At 50.4% G+C, this 23645-nt stretch overlaps 1 protein-coding gene across 2 annotated transcripts in view; it reads left to right on the top strand.

Annotated features, from left to right (window-relative positions):
• The window catches only part of KAT5 (lysine acetyltransferase 5), an 804909-nt gene that overhangs the window by 310891 nt on the left and 470373 nt on the right, over nucleotides 1-23645 (top strand). For both annotated transcript variants that reach the window (XM_069644821.1, XM_069644820.1), the window contains one exon: nucleotides 544-630. In XM_069644821.1, the coding sequence (XP_069500922.1) occupies nucleotides 544-630 (87 nt within the window). The remainder of the gene's footprint in view (nucleotides 1-543; nucleotides 631-23645) is intronic.

The raw sequence follows: 23645 nt of genomic DNA, 5'->3' as shown, positions 1-23645 counted from the left end.
CCTGCGTTTTACCATTTCAAAGACATGCGATACTGCTAATGTTGAGCTGTGCATACTTTTTCAAAGCTTCTCTGCATGGGCTGTGATTTCAAGGCATGTTCTCCAGTATGGTGGGCTACCATTTGGAATATGCTTGGTTTTGCCAAGCATATTTTCCTCATCCTTCTTTTATGGGTGAGGTAGGGCTTTCTAAGCTGTGGTAGCTGAATGGTGATGAAGATACTATGATCAAGATGGAAAAGGCATTTGTAGTTTTCCTTCATAGAACCTTAACTATATCCATAACGCACCCATCCGGCTGCCTCTAGATTAGGGAAATGACTAATCTATCTCATGCATGAATGTGCATGTAGAACAAAGGGACTGGGCTGATGCTCAGCATTGTGGGTGCTGAAGGAATGATGGCTGTGTTGGGTGGGGGGGAATGGACCCAGTTCCCTTTGCATAATTGGCAGAAGTACTTGCTTAAAAAGCTGAATATTTTCTGCATCATATTTTGGGTTTGTTTAAACATGTTATTGTAAATATATTTTCCTTTAACAGTGTTCCAGGATCCCTCTGGACCCACGGGAATATCTTGGTGGTTATGAAAATGACGACGATACCCATGACGGAGAACTGCAACTGCAAGTGAGTAACTTTTCCTTCATAGCATTCTCACAACCTGCCTGCATTTTCTTTCATGTCATGTACTTTTTTAATCACCACTTAAGCATATTTGCACACTATACTATAACATCTATTATTTTTGTGTGAAGAATAGACCAGGCGTTTTTGAGATTCTGCATTGGTTGTGATGGGGGAGTGTTAGAGGGAAACCTCTTGCTTCGACATTAGTTGTCTATACCTTCTAATTGTGTTTTCTTGTGACAAGGGACCGATAACTCTTATAGATATACAGACAAGCTATGAATAAGTTATGCAGGAAATGCCCTTTGCTTTCTTCACCACAAAAATCCAAAGAAAAGCTTAATGAAGCATCTCAGTGAAGCCCTAACTCCTGGCAGAGACGGCTAATGAGCACCTGCCCTCCCATGAGGTTGGGTACAACCACATTTTCTCTTTGTAAGGTTTAGCAAATGCTTTTCCATTTTACTGAACATGTGACTACTCTTCTGCCAGGATGGTCACATTCCTTGAATCATTACATTGATTTAGTTAACGTAGGGCTGTTCAGATTTTCTTCCACTGCCCTTGGCCTCCAGCAGTTACTTTTTGCTGCTACTTGGGTTCTCTACATGCAGTCTATATTGTTTGGCACCATACTCCTGAACTTTGTGCTTTTCCTGAACTGGTTTCCTTATGTTTTTCCTTAGTAAGTCCTCCTGCAAAGCCTAACTCGGGGGACAAGACCTTACGCTTTTCAGGGTGGGGGTACCCTAATGTAGTTGCACTGATACTGTTCGAATGCTTTTGAATGTAATTATGTTTGTGGAAGAGTAGCCCCTTCCTGGATAATAACCTCTGTGTGATGTTGTACTGGCTGTCCTGTTGACGTTCCACAGCTGCACCTGTTCTCAGCAAAGACCTCTGGGGACTCTTAGGCAACCTAGATGTACCTGACCTGTGTTTCTGGGTTACCTACTGATCCTTCTTTAACCACATCAGTCGTTGGCTAGTGGATAGCTGTACCATAATCTAGCATCATTTCATCTGGTCTCTGGCACAGTAACATCCCCAGTGGCTTCCATAGGGGCAAGTAGTCTTTTTCACCCCCTAATTTGTTGCTGCCAAAACCAAGGCTCTGCTGCTTTTAAACTTTGACTTTACAAAGATTTAACCGCACATGGCTTTTTGCCATACCATCAATAGCTATTTCCCATCTGTGAAAGGTACAGTGAGCAAAAAGCGTGTGCTGCAATCTCTCATCTTAGAACAGGTTATCATGCCATGCTCTCTCTGGAGAGGAGCGCCTGCTACCTTTTGTGAAATATTTGTAAGGAACTTGGGGTTGGTCACCCTAAGTTACCTGGGGGCAACCAGACGTGGTCTCCCTGGTCACTGTACTCAGAGAGGCACAGCTTCACCTCACTGATGAGGCCCAACAAGGCTGAAACACGTGTATGGGGTTGCTGTTGGTACTCTTGTTCAGAGAGGAATTGCTATAGCATTTCGGTGCTGGACTGCCCATGTGGGTGGGACAAAGACTGATATGCAAATGGATATTTCCCATCTGTGAAAGGTACAGTGAGCAAAAAGCGTGTGCTGCAATCTCTCATCTTAGAACAGGTTATCATGCCATGTTCTCTCTGGAGAAGAGCGCCTGCTACCTTTTGTGAAACCTTGAAAGATGGGTGTTAGGGAGAATTCTCAAATGTGTTAATTCCTCTCTACCTTAGAGACCCCCAGCTCTTTTGCTGAACTTTGGGACTTTGTACTTTTAATTTTAATTGTTTTCTGTGTTTTTCTTTTTGAATTATGGAGTCCAAACAACTCCATAGGCATCTTCTCAGGAAACCCACAGCTGATCCTTCCTGTCTGGCCAATTATCGCCCAATTTCTATTACCCCCTTTCTGGGCAAACTCCTGGAAAAGCTGGCCATCTCTCAGCTTAACCTTCATTCAGGTTCTGTTGGTTGTTTCCATGACCACCAGTCTGGCTTCAGAGCGTCCAGAAGCACTGAAACTGCTCTCCTGAATATCCGTGAAGATCTGCTCTCCAACCTAGACTCTAACATTCCCTCTGTCCTCATACTTCTTGATCTCTCTTCTGCCTTCGACACAGTCAACCACACCATCCTGCTCAACCGTCTCTGTGATAACCTGGGTATCACTGATCAGGCTCTGGCCTGGCTGACCTCTTTCTTCTCTGATCGACCCTCCCAGGTCCAACTGGGGTCCTTCCCATCATCATCTCTACCTGTGGGGTTCCCCATGGGTCTAACCTCTCAACCTGGCTCTTCAACCAAAACCTGGCAACTCTCACTCACTGCTTTGCCATTTTCTGCTCATATTTCCAGTGCTATGCTGATGACACTCAACCCTTTTTCCAGCTGCCCTCAGCCACCTCCTCTCCCTCTCTCATCTCTGACTGCCTAACTGCCATTCAAGACTGGTGTTTCGCCAATGATCTTTGTCTTAATGCCAGCAAGACGAAGATACTCATCGCCACACCATCTCCATCCTTTTCCCTCACTCTCTGGCCGGCCTCCCTTGGCCCTCCTCCTACCCCTACCTGCAAGGCTAAGAACCTTGAGGTCAACTTTGACTCCCCACTTTCCTTCTTGGCCCATATCTCTTAGGTCTCTAAAAAGTCAAACTTCCTACTGCACCTCCTCAGAGGCACTCTGCCTTTCTTCTCCTTCCCTCAGAAGCTCACTGTCTCCTAAGCTCTGGTTCTCTCTAGGTTGGAGTATTGTAACAGCCTCTTTCTAAATCTACCTGCCTCAACTCTCCGCCCTCTACAACTTGCCCAGAACCGGACTGTGAGACTTATCCTTGGCCCCAAGCCGTGGGATCGTATCTCTCCAGCTCTGAAATCTCCCCATTGCTCCCAGTGGATGCAAGGATTAAATTCAAAACCCTCTGCATTGTCCACAAGGCTTTCTGGAGCCTGAGTCCAACATACCTTCAGCTAATACCTCCCTTCTCGAGCTCTTCGCTCCTCTACCTCTAACTCTCTCCGGGCAATCGTTTTTCAAAGAAACGAGCTGGGGGTAGATCTCTATCTTCGGATGGGGCCTCCCTCTGGAACAGCCTCCCTGCCACTCTAAAACTTCAGGTGAACCATCTCGGGTTCCGGAAGCACCTCAAGACCTTCCTCTTTGCTTCTGCCTTCACTCCCCTTCTCCCCTGCTCCCCTGCTTTCTCTTGGCAGTGTGCACCTGGCCACCCTCTGTCCCCTGGGCCCAGGTACCTGCTCACCCTGCCACCTTCCTGAACTGCCTCCTGCCACCCCTTGTAAAGGAGACTGTGTATGTACCCATACAGCCTACCTCCACCCCATTTCTGTTCTTTTTCTGCACTTATCAGACTTACCCAGTCTGCTGCCTTAAACACGGCACTTGCCACTTGCTGGCTGCACTACCACTGTTTTTTGCCTCCATTTTCTATTTATTTTCATTTATTATTATTTATCTGCGCTCCTCTGCTCCGCGCTTTCCACTCTCCCCCTTCCATGCACTTTTTCCCTTTTCCCTTTCCCATGCACTTGCGCGTTTATTGTCACTGGGCCTAGTAAGATCATTGTTGTGTTGTGCTGTGTTCTCCCCTGTTCCCGGTCTGAAGCACTTGCGTACGAGCGCGATACAAATAAAATATCATATCTTTTCATTTGTGTCACAGCACCCTCAGTGCAGTGCCACAGGGAAGCCTTTCAGGCTTTGTCAAGGTTTAACTACCTAACTACTACTGTTTCCCAGAGTAAGTCAAGTGAAATTAACTTTACTAGTCTTTTAAAATCCTAGACCCACCACACCCTATCTTACAATAGAGTACTGGAGGGGTTACTTAGCATCCCCTGTGTGTAGATATTCATGTAGCAGTCAAATGCTACACTTTCCACTCAGAATGGCTGGTGGCAGTTGTTTTACAACTAATTACCATGATTTTTCCGGACCGCGAACACCGCAAGCATTAAATCGCGGGAGCCATGTTTTTTAATATGGCGTCTGAGCCCCCCTCTGTAAAAAAAGGTCCGGTCTTCTTTTTTCTCCAGTTCTTTGTGGCAAGGTCCTTCTAGAGTTTTGCTCTGCTCGCCAAACCAGGTTTGGTCCCTTTGTTACTACGCCTTTGGGGGGCTTCAGTACTGAAGACCACCTCTGGCGCACAAGTGTCTGGGGTGAGCAGGAAGTGAGGGAGGTGCCCGAAACTCGCTGTACTTAGTCTGCTAGGAGACCCAAATGCACTCCGGCGTGATTGGCAGGCTGACCTGTCCGGCAAGGACAGCCACCCTGATGGGTGAGTGGCAGCTAGGCTGGAATGAATGGGAGACAACTGTTTAAAGGCAAGTCTCTTGGCTGGGAAGGCAGAGTCGACCACTGGAACGAAAGAACCAAAGACGAGCTGGACGGCGGCTGCAACTCCTGGACCGTTGGTTTGCCCGGTGAAGCCCTGCTGTAGGTCCGAATCGCCAAGTTAATCTCAACAGAGAAGCCCTTCAAGGACGACTTCTCCATTTTGAGTTGGTGGGACCAATCAACTCGTAAGCCACCTGGACACCATTCTCGGATCCGGTTGTATTTTCCTCAGAGTGCTGCAGGAAACCGAATAGCCAAGGAGAAGGACACCAGTTTGTGTGCTTGACAACAGCTACCGGAATTTAACATTTGCCAGTTTGCCAGCTTTGTGACCAGTCCCTGTGCAATGCAGGAGTCCCTCGACATCCTCCCTCTTGTCCCCACGACTGAGGCTCAGGAACAGCGAGATCAGCAGGAACTGCCAGGAATGGAAGTCTTCAGCTGCATCTTTTGCTTCAATAATATAAGGTACTGTGAAAACCCGACCGAGAGAACTTGCCTCTCACTGCGAAGGTGTGTGAAACTTTGGCAACTTGCAGGCCTAGTCAGTTTGTGACCTGACGTATGAATATTTCTTCTATGAACTACTTCTGAGAACCGTGGCAAAGACTTTTCCGTTTAACTACCAGAACCGTTTTTACCTATACAAGACTCTAGCACATTCAATCAACTCCTCTGGTGAACTCAAACTATTTGCACTGTTTAAGAGTAACAGTAATATTCGTTTTATTATCTTATGCCTTTTTGCTCCTACTTCAGATGCTCCGAATGCCATTTTGCTCCTCCTTCAAAGTAGTTTAAATGTCACAGAACCTGATAGTGTGAAAAATAATATACAAGGGCACCTGCCTAAGCCCTGATAAACCCAGGTGGGCATATATTTCAATAATCACAACAATCAGGGTGAGAGATCACACATTCATTTCATATTGTATTCCTACAGTGTTAACAACATTTCTCAGGATGTAAAAAAGTCAATCAAGAGGACCACCAAGGGGCGCCGAGATGTTCTGACGCAACTCAGTCTTCCTCTCCTCGCAGTCTGGTTAATTGGGACTTGAGCCCCCCACCCTCTTAGTCCCCCAACGAGGTGCCTGACCCCCGAGACACTGTGCTGGACCATCGAGGGCTGGTGCGGCGAAATCCCAACCTCCGGAGGTGGCGAAGAGCGGGAGAACTGAGCTGGTAGCTTCAGGCGGAGCAGAGCGGACTGCGGCTCCCAGTAGCCGCTCCACAATGGTGCGGCCCATCCCGCGGTGGGGGAGCGGCACAAGGCCTGCCCTCTGGGAGTGCTCCCGGGTATGTGGGGACTGGGAGCGAAGTCTGCTCCCCAAAGAAGGAGAACTGCTGGACCCTCCTGACTTTGCGGGAGGAATCTGACGCCTGGGGAGGCCCGCGCACAGTGACCGAGCACCTCAGCGCTCAGGCCTCTGCTGGGGTTGTCCCGTGGCTGCTCACACGCGTGGGGAGCCCCCGCTACCCGCCTCCAGGTGGAACACTGCACGGTCCCATACACCTGACTGATGATCTGTCACCTGGAGGCCCACTGCAGGTGGCGTCCCACGTACGTTGGCTGCGCTCGGATTCTGGGGCCTCTGCCGTGGTTGGTGTTGCTCTGCTAGGGAATCTCCCACCAACAGCTGACGACTTGAACGTTCCTCTGCAGCCACAGACCCGAAGCAGTACCGGGTGCCTTTCCTTTTCCCCTGAGGGGCTATATTGACTGGAGAGCAAGGCCACTGGTCTGATAAACTTTGTTTTCAATCAGGAGCGGGGTGGGAGCCCTGGCCCTCCCCTCCTGCTTTCTGGGGAGGCAGTCTTCTCCTGCTGGGCAAGAGCATTTCTGGGAATTATTGGGAGGATAGCCCTGGAACCCGGGGCGCAGCTTGTGTACTGGCTGGTAGCTCCTCAGCGCACTCTCTGCTCTACTGTGCCCCCTTCCCACTGGAACCTCGAGTGGTTTGCCCCAATTCTCAGCTGTGGCTAGCTGTGGGCCCCTCCACTCCCCCTGGTGCTTCCCTTAGTGACTGTGCGGCCAGAGGTTTCGATCTCCCATTGCATCCTCCTCTTGGCTGGACCCTCTGAGGCCTCCTCACCAGGGCCGACCCTCGACCTGACTGTGGTGCCTTTCTACCTGGTGTCTCATCAGAGGTCCTAGTCTGAGACCTGGAGGGTCGGGTGCGTTCATGAGCTGGACAGAATCCTTGCAGAGATTTCGCTGCACACCCCCTTTCCCTACGCCCCATTCAACAATGGCGACCCTTACTCTTCCAGAATCGGCGGAGACCAACTCTGACGCTAAAGGTATGGACACCCTCCTGGAAGAAATTCAGGGTTTCAGAGCGGACATTGCAGTGCGGCTGGACACACTGGATAAAAAAGTTGATACTATTGATGGCAGGGTCCAAGCATTGGAAGCTAACACAACTTCAATTGACATCCTTGAAACTCAATTTGACATGTGCCTGGCGGAGTTAGAGAGAAGAGAAGAGAAGTGCTCCCTGAAAATTGACGATTTGGAGAACAGGGAGCGCCGCTGTAAACTAAGATTTCTGGGCTTTCCGGAACGAGGGGGGGAAACGAAATCGGACATTGTTAAAGCTGGCAATGCTGTTGTGAGGTCACTCTTCGAAGATGCCAATACGAATGAACCAACCATCGACAGGGCGCACAGGGCTATTCTTGTGCGGTTCCACTATTTATCAGAGAAAAGCAAAATCCTAGAGCTAGCGAGTAGGAGAGGCCCAGTGGAATGGGAAGGTGCACGGATCTCAGTATATCAAGACTTGTCAGCCTTTACTCTGGCAAGACATCGGCTCTGCTCCCCACTAACAAAAATGCTTCAAGCTTAAGGTGTGCGGTATCGGTGGGGATACCCCTTCAAATCGATTGTGTTCTCCAACGTATTTCTCATCTTAGATGTATTCCATCCAGCTTTAGCTGCTTCGGAAAACATTTTTTTCTCTCGGCAGAGGGCGCCGTGCATCAATGTAATCGAGTTGAGGTCCCTCGGAGGCCTCTGTCGAAGGTGACGTCATCAGGTATACAAGTAGCACTCGTGGCGCCCGTTGGCCTCAGTTCTGTTTTTCCGCAGTACGTGTTGCTTCGGAGACCCAGCGCGCCTCGAGTAGTTCTGTGACGCAGTTATTGAAGAAGATATTCGATAATGTCCTCGTCGTCGACCCCGACTATCCCACGTTCGGGGTTCAAAAAGTGTAAATCCTGCAGTTCGAAAATGTCCACGGACCCGCACCGAGAATGGCTGTGGTGCCTCGGTGAAGGCCATGACATGGAGGCCTGTACAAGTGTCAGGCAATGAAGGGGAAGGACTTGGCAAGAGAGGAAGGGAAAACTGCAGGTAGGTCCAAAACCCGACGAAAAGCCTCTAGCATAGAGTCGAGGTCCCGTGTGGAGAAATCTCCTTGACGCGAAAGGCAAAAGCATTGGTCTAGGTCCCGAAGTGGTTCACACCACTCTTCATCTTCAATGAAAAAGTCCAAGAAAAGACGCCACCGGTCCCCTTCCACCTAGTCCTCGGACAAATCCCCCAAAAGAATGAAATGCCCCACAAAACATTCTCCCTCCGAAGAATGGGAAGCATTTAGAATAAAAATTATGGAGGTGTTTGAAAAGGCTAAGCTTCGGTCTGCGCCTTCTTAGGAAGCCGGCCGTGAGCGTTACCGTTCCGACACTTGCGTGCCCTCGAGCTCGAGTGATCAAAGGAAAAAGGATCGGGAACCCTCCAGGACGCAGAGCGGAAAAGACTGCTCAAATCGAGTCGTCCGTTTGAGGTCACCGACGCCGTCCTGAACCCGACACACCTCGAAGGATGAGCCTTCGAAGAGCGCTTCGACGCCCTCGAAGCCAGCTCCGTCGACGACCACTATTTCGTCAGCACCATCAACGCCTTTGTCGACGTCCACCCTGAAGCCCTCAGCGCCAAATATTCCAAAGGCTCCAATTCAGCCAGAAGCTGTCAAAATAACAGCAAAAGAAAAGCCTGCAAAGGCTGTAAAGCCTTCAGGCTCCACTGATACACCTCTCCCACCCACCTCTCCCAGAAAAGGTTTTTAAACCTCTTCCAAGGAAAGAATATTTCAAATCCTTAACTTCAGAGAGGTCTGATGAGGAGAATGTTCCTTTTTGACTGGAATATGGGACCCCAAATGTTGCAGAATGAGGAAAAGCAGGATGGAGGGATCTGGTGGAAAACATTGCATAATGCAAGTGGAGTTGATACCTCACCTGAAACAGATTTTGGCAGGCCAGAACCAGGGGAACATGCCAGTCCTTCATACAGGCAGCTAATGACAAAGGTGGTCGAGTCACAGCTTCAAATAAGGTGGGGTACCCTTCCATCCCTCCGGATAGGGATGACAATCGTGTGGATGGTTGGGCGCGCAAGGTATTTTCAGCTGGGAGTATGGCGTTAAAATCGGCCAACTCCACTTGTGCCTTGGCAAAATTTTCGTACACTCTGTGGGAGTGCATTGCAATGGCGGCGGAGCACATACCAGAAGGGGATGAAAGGGAAGGATTCCTAGCCATTGTTAAAGATGGAAAGGAGGCCATGCAGGAATTCATTCAGTCTGGATTGGACAATGCAGATAGTGTGAGAAGGTCCATGGGCACTAGCAAGGTAATGCACAGATTTGCGTGGTTGCTAAAGCGGGTTTCGCACCAGAGGTGCAAAACCGTCTTTTGAATATGCCCTTTGACGGGTCTCACCTTTTTGGCAACAAGGCAGAAGAGACCCTTGAGAGGTTGCAGACCTCAAAAGGAGCTGCCAAGTCTTTTGGAGCTGCTATTAGGCAACCTCAGCCTTTTCGTGCATCAGGACAATCTTGGAGGGGACGATCCTATCGTTATTACTCCTCATATGGAAAGGCGAGCGGAATGGCCAGTGAAAGAGGCCAGAAAAAGGCCACTCGTGGTGGACGAGGAAAATGTGCAAAGCCAGCCCCAGCTGCAGCTGCTTTACCATCAGTGGCCGCAGCAACAGCCACAAAACCACTTATAGGACTTGCATCACAAGACACCTGTGGGAGGCAGGCTGTCGCAGCATCTGCAAGAATGGCGAGCCATTACTTTGGGCTCTAGAAATAATAGTCCAAAGTTACTGCCTCCCTTTTCTAACGCAACCTCAAAACAATCCACCAGAGAGACACTCTTTGAAGTTTCCAGACCCGCTCCTACAGCAGGAAGTCTTAACCTTGCTGTAGAAAGTTGCTATAGAACCAGTACCTGTAGCGGAGAGGAACAAGGGATGGTACTCCCCATATTTTTTGATTCCCAAAAAGGATGGAGGACTGAGACCCATCATGGACTTGCGCGGTTTGAACAAACTCCTCAGGAAGGACAAGTTCAAGATGGTTACTCTCTCAAGTCCTCCAGGCCCTTCAACTTCAGGACTGGTTGGTGTCTCTCGAACTCAAGGATGCTTACTTCCATGTGCCGATCCATCCCAAGCACAAGAAGTACCTGAGGTTCGCGGTTGGCGACTCGCACTTTCAGTTTCGGGTCCTGCCGTTCGGATTGACCTCCGCCCCGAGGGTTTTCACCAAGCTCATGGTGGTGGTGGCAGCACACCTCAGGAAAGGGGGGGATTCTCATCTACCCCTACCTGGACGATTGGTTGATCAGGGGGAGCTCTCCCGAGCAAGTCCTGGATCATCTGTCCGTCACCTGCCACTCCCTTCACAAGTTGGGCTTCTCCCTCAATTTAACGAAGTCCCATTTGACACCAACGCAGCGGCTCCAGTACATCGGAGCAGTGCTCGACACATCCCTGGGGCAGTGTTTTCCTCCCCAGGTGAGGGCTCTTCACATTCAGCAGATGGTACACAAGTTTCAACTTGCCCAGAATCTCCCAGCGTCCAAGTTCTTGAGGCTGCTCGGCCTCATGGCATCCTGCATTCTTCTGGTACCAGAGGCTCGTCTGCCGTCGAAGGCAATCTGATGAAGGGAGCCCCATTTTGGCTGCCCTGGCCGTAGGTGACGATCGTGACGGACGCATCCCTCACGGGATGGGGAGCTCATGCCAACGAGTTGACAGTCAGCGGTCGTTGGTCTCTGTCGGAGTCCAGACTCCATATCAATCTGTTGGAGCTGAGGGCCGTCAGGCTTGCCCTGAAGGCTTTTCTGCCGACTGTGCGAGGAAAGAGTGTCCTGATTCTAACGGACAACACAGTGGCCATGCACTACCTCAACAAAAAGGGTGGGGGCAGGGTCACTTCCTCTTTGCAGGGAGGCGATGCAGCTCGAGTTCTGGGCCATCCAGCAGGAAGTTTCAATCTCGGCGGTTCATCTGGCCGGAGACGACAACGAGACGGCGGACGCTCTGAGAAGGCAGAGCACGATCTCTCACGAGTGGGAGCTGGCTCAGGAGATTCTCCTGGAGATCTTCGCCCTTTGGGGGGACCCCTCAAGTAGATCTCTTCGCCTCCAGTGTCAACCTGAAGTGCGAAAGGTTTTGCTCGCGGGAATTTCCTCCAAAAGGAGCCTTAGGAGACGCGTTTGTGGTGGAGTGGTCATTCCCACTGCTGTACGCATTTCCTCCAGTCCCCGTCATCCCGCAAGTACTGCAGAGGTTACGGAGGTTCGGTTCCTGGATGATCCTCATTGCTCGTGGTGGGCCCGGAGGACGTGGTACCCGGGCCTTCTCGACTTGTCCATCTGCCCTTCACGTCGTCTTCCCTACCGAGACGATCTGCTCTCACGGGAGGGGGGGGGTCAGGTTCTCCATCCAGAGGTCAGATCCCTCAACCTTCACCTGAAAGGTTGAGGTATAAGGATTGGGACCTCCCTGAAGAAGTGATGGAGGTGTTGCTCTCGGCCAGGCGGCCGGCAACAAAGTCTCTGTACTGTTGCCGTTGGAAAAAGTTCTGCGACTGGTGCAGAGTTAAGAATGTGGATCCTTTTGAATGTGACATTCCCATGGTTCTGTCTTTTTTGCTTTCTTTGGCCCACAGGGGCTTGCAAGTGGGGACCATTAAAGGTTACCTGGCGCCGCTGTCCATCTTTAAGCGCTCCTATGAAGAATGTTCCTATTTTAAGATTCCTTTAATTTCTCAGTTTTTGAAAGGGCTCACTAATGTGTTCCCTCCGTCACCTTTTCTGGTGCCCGGTTGGGATTTGAACCTTGTTCTTAAGTTTCTTATGGGTGCTCCGTTTGAGCCTTTACATTCTTGCCCTTTGAGACTGCTAACTCTTAAAACTGTGTTTGTGGTTGCGGTTACTTCCGCTCGCAGAGTGAGTGGGTTACAGGCACTTTCAGTTAAGCCACCCTTCACTGTGTTTCATAAGGACAGGGTTGTCCTTAGAGTTCGTCCTTCTTTTCTTCCGAAGGTGGTTTCGGATTTTCATTTGAGCCAGAAGGTTGTTCTTTTGGCGTTCTATCCTCCTCCACATCCTGGTAAGGAAGAGGAGAGGCTCCATAGGCTTGATCCTAGGAGAGCGTTGAGCTTGTTTATTTCGCGCATGTCCCGGGTCAGAGTGGACGATCAACTTTTCATTGGTTACACTGGAAAGCGTTTGGGACAAGCTGTGATGAAACAGACTTTGTCTCGTTGGATTATTTTAGCTATATCCGAGTGTTACCGCTTGGCGGGTAAGGACCCTCCGGCTGGCTTGCGGGCCCATTCTACCAGGGGAATGGCTGCGTCTACTGCCCTGCATAGGAGTGTTCCTATTCGTTACATCTGTGATGCAGCCACCTGGGCTTCAGTACGTACTTTTGTACGTCACTACTCCCTCGATTCCATCACAGGGCAGGATCTGGCCTTTGGCAAGGCAGTCCTATATTCCGCAATTTGATTGGGCATGCTAAATTTGTGTTCTAAATTCTTTTCCCACCTCCTTTCTTGGTACTGCTTTGGGAGTCTGTCATAGGTATGGAATACGTTGGAGGACCCAATCCCCTCGAAGAACAAGTTACTTTCTTACCTGGTAATGTTCTTTCGACGGGATGGTCCGACGACGTATTCCATATCGCCCCTTCCATGCCTTCCCCGCTGCAGAATTTCTTTTGCGATAGCAGCTTGCGTTCCGCAAGGCCTTGTGTGTCTGACTGGCAGAAAACTGGTGGCACACGTTCTGGGGGAAAAAACTATAACTGAGGCTATGGGCGTCGTGCGTCCTACTTATCACATCGGGTGACGTCGGCCGTCGGAGGAGGTCCTCGGGGACGGCGAATCGACATCATCGACGCAGGATGCAGACGCCGAAGATTTTCCGAAGCAGCACAGCTGTGGACATTAACTGTCAAAGATATGGAATACGTCGTCGGACTATCCCATCGAAAGAACGTTACCAGGTAAGAAAGTAACTTGTTCTATTTTAGAAGAGGATGAACTAATTCCCAAATCACCCAGACTTCACCAATCTCCTCTACATTCTTTTATTGTTAATACTGCAGATACTTCCAATATATTTCAGGATGACCACGATGATCTATATTATATCACCATGACCAAGGTGATAAAGATCAAGTTACATGACAAGGGGACACTGATCAAGATGCTTGGCCTGCTACTCCCTCTTGCAATACTTTAGATGAGCCAGACGTTCTATTTGGGGACAGTGATCCTGTAGATCAGCCTGGCGACTCATCTCCCATAGATGATCTTAATAGTCTGCTTAAGAAAGCAGCAGAACACTTCCAAATGAAAACACAGGAGACGGTTCCAGATCCTGATTTTGTGTAAGACGTTTTAAAAGAAAAGAAGGCTATTAGCCAGTCTATTCCATTATTACATTTAATTAAGAAGAGAATTGCACCTTCCCTACTCACACCATCCATCACACGGGCGGTTAACCGCCAGGTAGAAAATGTGTTTATACCGGCACCAACTGACCCTCTGTATATTCGAGGGCATGTGGCACCCAACTGCCCAGTAGTAACTACCACTAGAAAACATGCTGGAGTGCCCATTTCTAAAATGGCGGTACCTCCAAACAAGGAGCGCAAAAAGCTTTATGGTTTGGGGAACAGAGTCATTGCCTCAGCCACCTACTCCACACCCATTGCAAATAACACCTGTGAGGAGTGAGGAATGAAACTCAGACACATGTTAGCTATGTCATTGGCTAAAGACTTTTATTGAACATGAAAGGGGTTGGGGAAAAGGGCCTCTCTAACCCTTCCCTAAAAGGAATTTCCCTACCTAAACCAAAACTAAGGATCTGTCTTTGTCGGGATGTCAAAATCAATACTATCCCGTGTCTAAAGTTCTATTCTGACCCTCATACTAAAACTAAACTCTAAGGTGCAATGGAAAATGTCTTTAACCTTGGAGGCTTAGAAAAGTGTTCACAAAAGAACAAATGGCACAAACACCAAAGTTCTTCCAGGATAGAGATCATCATTCAAGAAGGTGGTTCCCTCCCCTTTCGAGGAAGAGCTGTGTGTTGTCTGTATAATTGGTAAAACAGGCACCTAGATCCTCCAGAAGAGTACAGAGGTTGACTGAACACATTAAACAGTGTTGGCGATAAACATATCCCCCTGTGGGATGCCGCATTTCAGCACCTCAGGAGTCGAGCATGCATCCCCCCAATCAATCTTAGATAATCTATTATCCAGAAATGAGGTGATCCATGCAGATGCTTCATCAGAGCATCCACATACTGTTGATCTTCCCTTTATAGATAGGATTCTTGAGAAAGCACTAGCCACGCAACTCCTCCAACACATTGAAGCCAGCAACCTCCTTCAGGTGTGCCAGTCTGGCTTGAGACCCAGATGCAGCACAGAAACTGTTACCGTTTAAGGTGATCTATGATGCTCTTAAAATCCTTGATGATATCCACCCTTGCCCTCCTTGACCTCTCAGCAGCATTCAACGCAATAGACCACCAGACACTCACCGACAATCTACATCATCACAAGGGAGATCAGCCACATCATCCTCAGCTGGTTCAAATCCTACCTTGCCAATTGCCACCAGGCCGTACACATGGATTCCCCAGATCTCCAACTCTACCCATCAACTATGAATCCATCCTCTCCCTAGTGATCTTCAAGCTTTACATGGAACTGCTCTGAAACGCCCTTGCTCCACACAACATCCACCAATAAGCAGCTGACACCACTATACCTCAAAATATCCTGCATTGAAGACATCAACAGGTACAAGGACTGTCTCACATTGATGCAGTCGTGGATGTCCTGTCCTTACCTAAAACAACTCCCAGAGACTGAATAACTACTGCTGACCAACAACACCAAACACCCTTGACATCCAGACCTGGCTCTCTGCTAAGAATCTCGAGAGCTTCACAATAAACCTAGCCACCTGCTCCAAGTCCCTTAGGTTCGTCATCGACAGACACCTCTCCTCCAAACAGCAAATAGCAAGGAAGACACAAACTGCTAGCTACCAACTTTCTCTCCTGTTAAACTCAACCCCTTCATCTCAGAAAACAACTTCAAATTTGTTGTCCAAGCCTTGGTCATCCCCCACCTAAATGGTGGCAATGCCCTTTTGGAAGGCCTTCCGGCGACGACTATGGTGCCCCGAGATGAGTCATGCATGCTGCAACACCAATCATTGAAAGATTCTGAAAATTCGACCACTTCACCCCGATGCTCATCGAACTGAACTTGTTCCCACTGCAAGCCTCTATCATCTTCAAATCCTGTTGCATCATCTACCCAAAACTACCTCACTGAGAAACTCAGTATTTCCAGAGGCCTTGGATCCACCAGAAGTAAGAACATATGTAGACTTGAACTGCACCGGCGCAGGAATGTGAGAATCAAGAGAGGCCTTCTCTGTCTACGCCCCAAGACTCCTCCCCATCAACATCAGGCTCACTCCATCACTTTTGCAGTTCAGGAAGGAGCTCACAACACGTGGCTTCAAGGGATGGCTCCTCTCTAACACCTAGGTCCACACACCCTTAACTCCCCACCCTACTTGAGACCGGGTAGTCTGTTTCACACTTTTTCCTCCCCATGTTGCTTGTAGATCCCTTGCTGCCAAATTTCCTGCCCTTCCAGTTTCCAACTTCTTTTTTCTCTGCTTACTTCATTGTGTTCTTCCCCCTATGACTGTAAAGCGCTCAGTTGTGCTCCGACGGTAGGTTTACACTCAATAAATTCCCTAATGGTAATAATGAAAACATGCGTGTGTGTACAGCTTTCACTCTACTCCTTTTCATTTGTCTCCTGATCAATACATTTTGGCTTAGAGCAGTTTTTTTACTGCATTTTGTCACTGGGGGAGGATGCTTGCATCCCTCCCTATACCTACACCCCAACCTCCCAATGCCCCGGAACCTAACAGATTAAATCTAGAAGGGGACCTGTCTTGCTGTCTTTGAGATTTTTAACTAGGAATTGTGATTGCAATTGTCTGGCGGGTACCGCATAGTGAGTTGACAATTATTTCAATTGGAATATTCACAATCTCTAGGTAAGAGTAATTCGTTTAATTTTGTTGTTATAAATGATGATTGGGGATTTTAAGATCTGGTTGAATGTGGATGAAAACAATATAATTTTCATTCATAGCAGTGTAATGTGACACCATTTTGAAACATATATTAACAGTGTTTGGTAAGCACTGCGACTTTTACGGAGTGAATCATAACCCGTAGTAGCTGTCCATGAGTTTGAAATACTAACTACGGTATGTGGGACAGAAGGTTATGACAACGACTATGGTTTAACATCCAGGATACTGGTAAGGATATTATTCATGACACATTAATTAAGATTCATGTTGGATAGTAAAATACATTATATATGTTTTAGGAGATGGAGATTAATGGAGTATCTGTAATTTTTGTTTTTGTGCTTAAAGGAGAGGAATTAATAAATTAATTTTGTTAATGAGAAGTGAGAAAAAAAATCTTCTGAATAATTTAAATTTAGAATTATGTACATGAAGGAATGTTTTTTCCGAAGAGAATGTGTCTTGGATACCCATAGGGCTTATGGGGTTTATATTGTTTCTTTGTTGATAATGATTTGAATAGCCAAACAGATCACATCCTGATGCACCAATATTTGTGTAAGACATGGAAGTAGCATATTGAGAGGTGATTTGTTTGGCCTCATCACTGGTGCCAGAAGAGAAATCCTGGCAACAATAGAAGAGGGCCTACTGCAGAACCCGGTCCAAATCCACTTTGTATAAACCTCCAACTCCATTTTGGAGTAGGACGCATTCAGATTAATGTGAAGGCTCCTCTCCGCTTTTGTAGCGCAGTGAACACAGCCAAACCTCCACCTGTTACTTCCCCTGAGCCTATGCCAGACAAACTCATTTCATACGGATGTATTGGCTTGAATTGTTGCTAGGAAACCGTGTATTCCACTGAGCTCATCTGCCTTGTGTGTGACCGGGCCACCTACCCACGCAACGACACCACCGCCACAAGGCGAACGGAGGTCCGCCTTGGCGGCCCTCACCCCCCCCCCCCCCCATAGCACAGCGGGGCCCGCCCTACACAACTTTCTGGGGATAGCAACGACGGGCAGAGGAGCCCACGCAAACGCTGGGGACAGGCTCAGGCCATCGCGGGAGCGCGCCTGGGCCCCCGCCACCTCTCAGCCTCCCCATCTCCCTGGATGTGCTTCATTTGAGGGGGCATGTTCTCTTGGCCTCGTGGATCAAGCCTCACATCACACTGCAGTGCCATATTGGGGTCCCTGCTCGCCTGCTGTACTCCGCCCCGCTGTGACTGGCCCACCCACACAACATCATCACTGCCGTAAAGATACTGGAAGCCTTCCCTGGCGACCTTCACCTCCTAGGGGCAGTGACGGCAGGCAGAGGCGGGAGCGTACCTAGGCCCCCCCCCACCTCTCGGCCTGCCCTTCTGCTTGGACGGGCCCCACTTGGAGGGGTCTGATCGCTGGGCCTCTTGGTTCCAGCTCTGCATTCCGCTGCAGAGCCACATCGGGGCCCTCGCTCACCAGCCGCACTCTGCCCCGCGGGCGCTACCTCACGAGACCATCACGTGGTAGCCGCCTCGGGTGAAGAACAGCGTCACCCCCCCCTCCCAGGGGGCTCCTTGAGAATCAACACCCCCATCAGCACTCTCCTGTGGTCACCACTCCAGCGCAGGGGGCCCACCATATCTCGGGGACACAGGAAGCAAATCAGGCCGGTCTCTCCCCCAAACGGTGGAACCCCCAGTCTCGCACCTCCGGCGCCGGCTAAGGCCCGCCCGGACCTTCCGAGAGGACCACCATAGTGAACCAGTGAATCTCAGTGACATAAGATCGCACCGAGGAGGGCTGTGCCTCTCGCGAAATTACGGGGAACACCACCGCCTGAAAGATAACCACAAGGACTTGAGCTAAAGCAATGGGACGGGCGGCCCGGCGCCCCAGGTTTCTCCTAGAAGACATCCTGAGAGGACCAGGAATCCCAGGGCGAACAACACCCCATGAGTTGGAGAGAAACTCTTGCGAAATACCAGTTCACCCCAGGACACCACACGATGGAAACCAGCCCTACTACCACACAACCCCCAGATATGAATGCCATGCAGTGTAACATTCAAATGATGAGATCAGAGGCATGAGGACGGACATGGGGGCCAAATTGGCTGATCTCACGGCCAAGGTTCCCACATTAGAGGACCAAATGGAGGGGGTCGAGAATAACCAAGTATCAACGGATCTCCCTGAAACGCAAATGGACACCAAATTCAAGGAACTGCAACGCCGCGAGGAAGATCTCCAGCTCAAGGTTGATGATATGGAAAACCGGGAGAGGAGGAATAATTTGAGAATCTTCGGCCTCGAGGAGACCGAAGGGGAGACCGAAGGGGAGACCCCGTTAGGACTGGAAAGTAAAATACAAGACATCATCCGAATTGTCCTGGGATCCGACTCAGGTGAAACTCTTCTCCTCGACAGGGTCCACCGGGCTGGCAGCGGAGGCGGGGGCCCACGTTCGGTCCTAGCAAGGTTTCATTACTACAGAGACAAAGCTAGGGTGCTAGAGCGGGCGAGAACTTTGCGTGACATTCAGCTTGGCAACTCCAGAGTGACAATATACCAAGACCTCTCTGCCCTCACGCTCCAGATGAGAAAGAAATGCGGTTCCATAACCAGATGGCTACAGGAAAAGGGAGTACGATATCACTGGGGTCACCCATTCTACCTGGCGTTCGAGTGGCAGGGCCAGAGATACCAACTGGTCACAGAAATAGACATTCAGAGGGCCACGGATCACCTTACGGGCGACCAAGCGCGATCGTCTGGAGACCAGAGTGGAACCCGCAGAGACCGCAGCCATGTCCCTCGGGGCTCCGACCTCTCTCAAGGGAAGCTGAAAGTCAAAGGTTCACGCAAATTTCGGAAGACCAGACACCCCTCTATGGAACGGGGGGACCCCGTATGAGCATGTGTGTGACACTTAAGGCTTGGTCACCGTATTACGGCCCGACTCAGGTCTTTCCACACTTATTGCAACCTCGAAGACCTCGTTGGGCGCAATATGTTCTTCCCATGGTTTACGGGGGGTTTGTTGTTCAAATGACCCAGGTCAGAGTTGAAATGTTGCCCATTTTTGAGGCTGTTCTATGGTTCCATAGTGTGACGCTTTACGATTCTCCTCAGAGAACTGCAGGCGGCACGCAACCCCGCACTGTGACATGCTCCAAGAGGGATGAGAGTTGTCGATCACATGCCATGGTTGGAGGGTAAATAAGGGAGGGGGCACCACCTCCGGATCCCCACCACCAAAACAAATGGGCTGACACGCAGCGGAGAAAGGCATGACGCGAGGTGTCGTACTGAAAAATTATTTTTCCCGGGGCCGGGGTAGCGATCCTGGCGGTTCGTTGCTCGCTTCAACCCCTTCTGGGGAGCAAGCGGCGAACGCCCCACAAGACGGGTAAAGGGGAGGGAAGGGGGAGGGGGGGAGGGAGCTTTTGACGGGGTTAAAGGGAAGGGGGAAATCCAGCTCGAGTCATGGACACTAATCTTGCAACGGGTTCTAAGTCGCGGACACTTGGAGAGGTTTATGGAGCACAAGATGAAAGATGACCATGATTGAAGGAAAGATATGCACGCTGAACGTCAAGGGCCTCAACTCCTAGAACAAAAGGTCCCTTACGAGTAATTTGAAAGAGATTGGTAGCAACTACTGGGCCTCCCATAGGAGCTCAAAAAAGGAGAAGGGGTTGGCATTCTCCTTGGCAGGACGTTTCACCTCACGGGAGTGGAAACCAAGAGGGGCTTTGGGGGTCGATTCCTAGGTACTAAGGGAAACTATGAGGGAGAGCGCATCACCCTGGCCACTTTATACGCACCCAACTCGGGGCAAATATGCTTCCTTACCCAGATCTTTAATCTCATGGACGAATGGCCGGAGGGCACCATGATACTGGGGGGGGATTTCAACCTGATATCAGATCCCCGTCTAGATTGGTGGTCCGCGAAGGGGGGGGGACACCCAAGGGGATTTCTAAAGATAACCTGGCCCTGCAAACCCTTCTGAGGGAACACTATTGGGTGGACGTTTGGCGTAAAACGCACCCAGGCCAGGGCAGATGCACCTTTTTCTTGCCTCCGCACTGCACCTACACCAGAATCGACCTCTTGTTGATCTCCGGTGGTGGGACAACCTAAGGTAGAAGATATCACATGGTCTGACCACGAATTACTCATAGCCCGTTGGTCTCAGAGGCCCAGTATTTCGGGACTTTATGAGGAAAGAAATGCTGGCCTACTTTGAGATAAATGACACTGGGGAGACCAATATGTCCATGGTATGGGAAGCTGCAAAGGCCACCTTTAGGGGGTCTCCTTATCGCAGAAGGTTCAAGGCGCAAACGGGAAAGGGGGCTAATTGACAAGAAAATCTGTGCGGAGTTGGGCGTGTTACGAGCCAGGCTGGGCCTCCCAGGGGTGGACCGTGGGGCTCTTCTGGAGGAGATGCAAGGTAAAAGACAGGAACTCCACATGGTCCTTGTAGGGGAAGTCATCAAGAAAATGCGTTACACTAAGCAAAGGTACTACGAGCGGGAAGATAGGGTCGGTACCCTCTTGGCACAGAGAACCCGAGGTTGTAGAGCTGAGAGAGGAGTAGCTCATATCAGGGTGTTGGGGCGGGGGGGGGGGGCGGCACCCATAGAGGCCGGGAGGAACTTGTGGAATGTTTTGCTGACTACTATAGCAAACTACTCTAGGCAGGCAGGTGAATCACTAGATGACATCCGTACCTACTTGGCAGAGCACCCTCTGCCTAAGCTGTCAGAAGCGGAGCTAGAAGCCCTGGAGGGGGAGATATCCGAGGAGCAGGTGGAAGGCGCCATCAAGAGATTGAAAGCGGGAAAGGCACCGGGGGGTGACGGCTATACGGCTGACTTTAACAAGCAGGCCCAATCTGTCCTGCTAAAACCATTAGCCAAACTATTTAACCAGATCAGGAACCGGGAGTCAATTCCACCGACGTTCCTACAGTCCCTCATCACTGTGATACCTAAACCCGGCAAGGACCAAAGGGAATGCGGGTCCTATACACCTATCTCGCTCCTGAACCTGGACGCCCACATTTTTGCAAGAATCCTGGCCTCCAGATTGGAGCGCTGCCTTCCTCACCTGATACATCCCGATCAGGCAGGATTTGTCCTAAACAGGCAGGGCTCTGATAACATGCGGAAGACTCTCCACGTGCTCTCCTCCAGGGTGGTTCGGGACGAGGGTGCACTCCTACTGGCCCTAGACGCGGAGAAAGCCTTCGACAGGGTCAGTTGGGCTTTCATGGGGGAGGTTCTCGCGACGAGGTGGCTGGGCTGGATGTCCGCACTCTATTCCTCTCCCTCCGCCAGAGTAGTAACGAATGGGACAGAGTCGAGAGTGTTCCCCCTCGAGCGAGGTACACGACAAGGGTGCCCACTGTCCCTGTTAATTTACGCACTCGTAATGGAACCATGGGCAATCTCGGTCCGCAACAACGAGGCCATCGGGGGGGGGGGGGTACAGATAGGAGACACACGCTGCAAAATCTGCCTTTTCGCAGACGATGCATTGCTTTCCATCACAAAGCCGTCCCAGACGGTCCCTGTGATGCTACAGGGTCTCTCGCATTACAGGGAATTGTCAGGGTACAAGGTTAACCTTGAGAAGTCGGTGGCATTCATGGGGGGAAACCTATCAGACCCAGAGATTTACCTTGCGGGAGGAGGGATTCCGGTATCTGGGGGTCCAGGTTGCATGCGACCCCGAGGACCTTTACTGGGCCAACTCCCCCACACCCCCCCCCCCACACCCCCCATCTGGTCAGCAATCAGAAAAGACGTGGAAAGGTGGGCGGGGTTGGGTCTCTCCTGGATGGAACGTCTTAAGCTTATAAAAATGGTTATCCTCCTCAAGTTCCTATTCCTTTTCCAAATGCTCCCAGTGCTGATCCCCCCCCAAAACATTCTTCACGGAAACGAAGCAAGTCCTTCTCAATTTCCTCTGGTCGTGCAAAAAACACAGGATCTCTTACGCGGTACTGACCAGGCCGAAGGACGACGGTGGGGTGGGATACCCTGACCTAGAAACATAACATAGGGCTTCCCAGCTAAGGATCCTACCCGGCCACTTTACCCGAGGCACGGAAAAACAATGGGTGGCCATGGATAATAGGGTTCTCGTGCCCGTCACAGTGGAGGAATGGCTCTGGGTCCCTAGGAAAAACATCCCTAGAAGTGTCCTGAACCACCCAGTCCTGAAAGTACTGTGGTTCTTGTGGAAGGAGGGAGGTACTATCGCTGGCTCACCACCTGGCCCTCCCCATTGAGCTGCATCTGGGCCCCCCCCTTCTTAGCTAAGATAGCACAGCCAGCGGCATACCGAAAGTGGTTTGAAGCCGGCCTTAGCAGGACCGGCCACCTCTGGGGGGGGGCACGTTCCTACCCCTGAGAGATCTGGAGGAGGCCCTGGGAATAGGTACTCTGTCCCCCTTCCGTTATCCTCAACTCAAGGGAGTCCTCACTGAACCATCGTGGGGGGACACCCTCAGAAGGGACCTTACAGACTTCGAAAAACTTCTCCTCTCTGCCAGGGGCTCTAAGGGGATAATATCCCGCCTCTACAGGCTCCTCCTGTTTTCCACCCCAAGAGACCCACCACTGGCACGCACGCAATGGGGAAGGGACAAGGGAGAGGAAATCGATGACGAAAGATGGACGGCAATGTGCAGGTGGGCCAACAGATCCACAACCTCATTCCAATATCGCCATCAAGCCCTCAAGGTTTTACATCGATGGCACTATCCCCCACAGAGGATTGCCAGAATGAGGCTGGGATACGACCCGCCTTGCTGGAAATGTAGGACAGTGAGGGGAGATTATATCCACATGTGGTGGGGGTGCCCAGTGGTTCAAAAGTACTGGGGGGAGGTGTTAACTTGGATTAAAGGGGTTGATGGGGTTGAACGATCCTCCTGCCCCTGGCTTCTCCTCTTTGGAATAGACTCTGGGGACGGCCAGGAAGACACCCAGGACCATATGCTACAGATCATGTTGGTGGCGGCCAGGTGCTGTCTAGCACAGAAATGGAAAAACCCTGACACGCCAGGGGAAAAAGCATGGGTCACCAAAGTGCGGGCCATTTACGACATGGAATTTCTCACACATCTACTTGAAGAGGCCAAGTCAAACATTGAAGAGACGTGGCTGCCTTTCTTTGATAAATACGGGCGCCCTGCCTAATGTGATACAACCTGGCCAGGG

The sequence above is a fragment of the Ambystoma mexicanum genome, chromosome 2p, assembly GCF_040938575.1.
Source record: "Ambystoma mexicanum isolate Mex_15411 chromosome 2p, UKY_AmexF1_1, whole genome shotgun sequence".
In the NCBI taxonomy this organism is placed as follows: Eukaryota; Metazoa; Chordata; class Amphibia; order Caudata; family Ambystomatidae; genus Ambystoma; species Ambystoma mexicanum.
The sequence above is the reverse complement of the archived record's forward strand: the minus strand, read 5'-3'. Positions and strand labels throughout refer to the sequence as shown.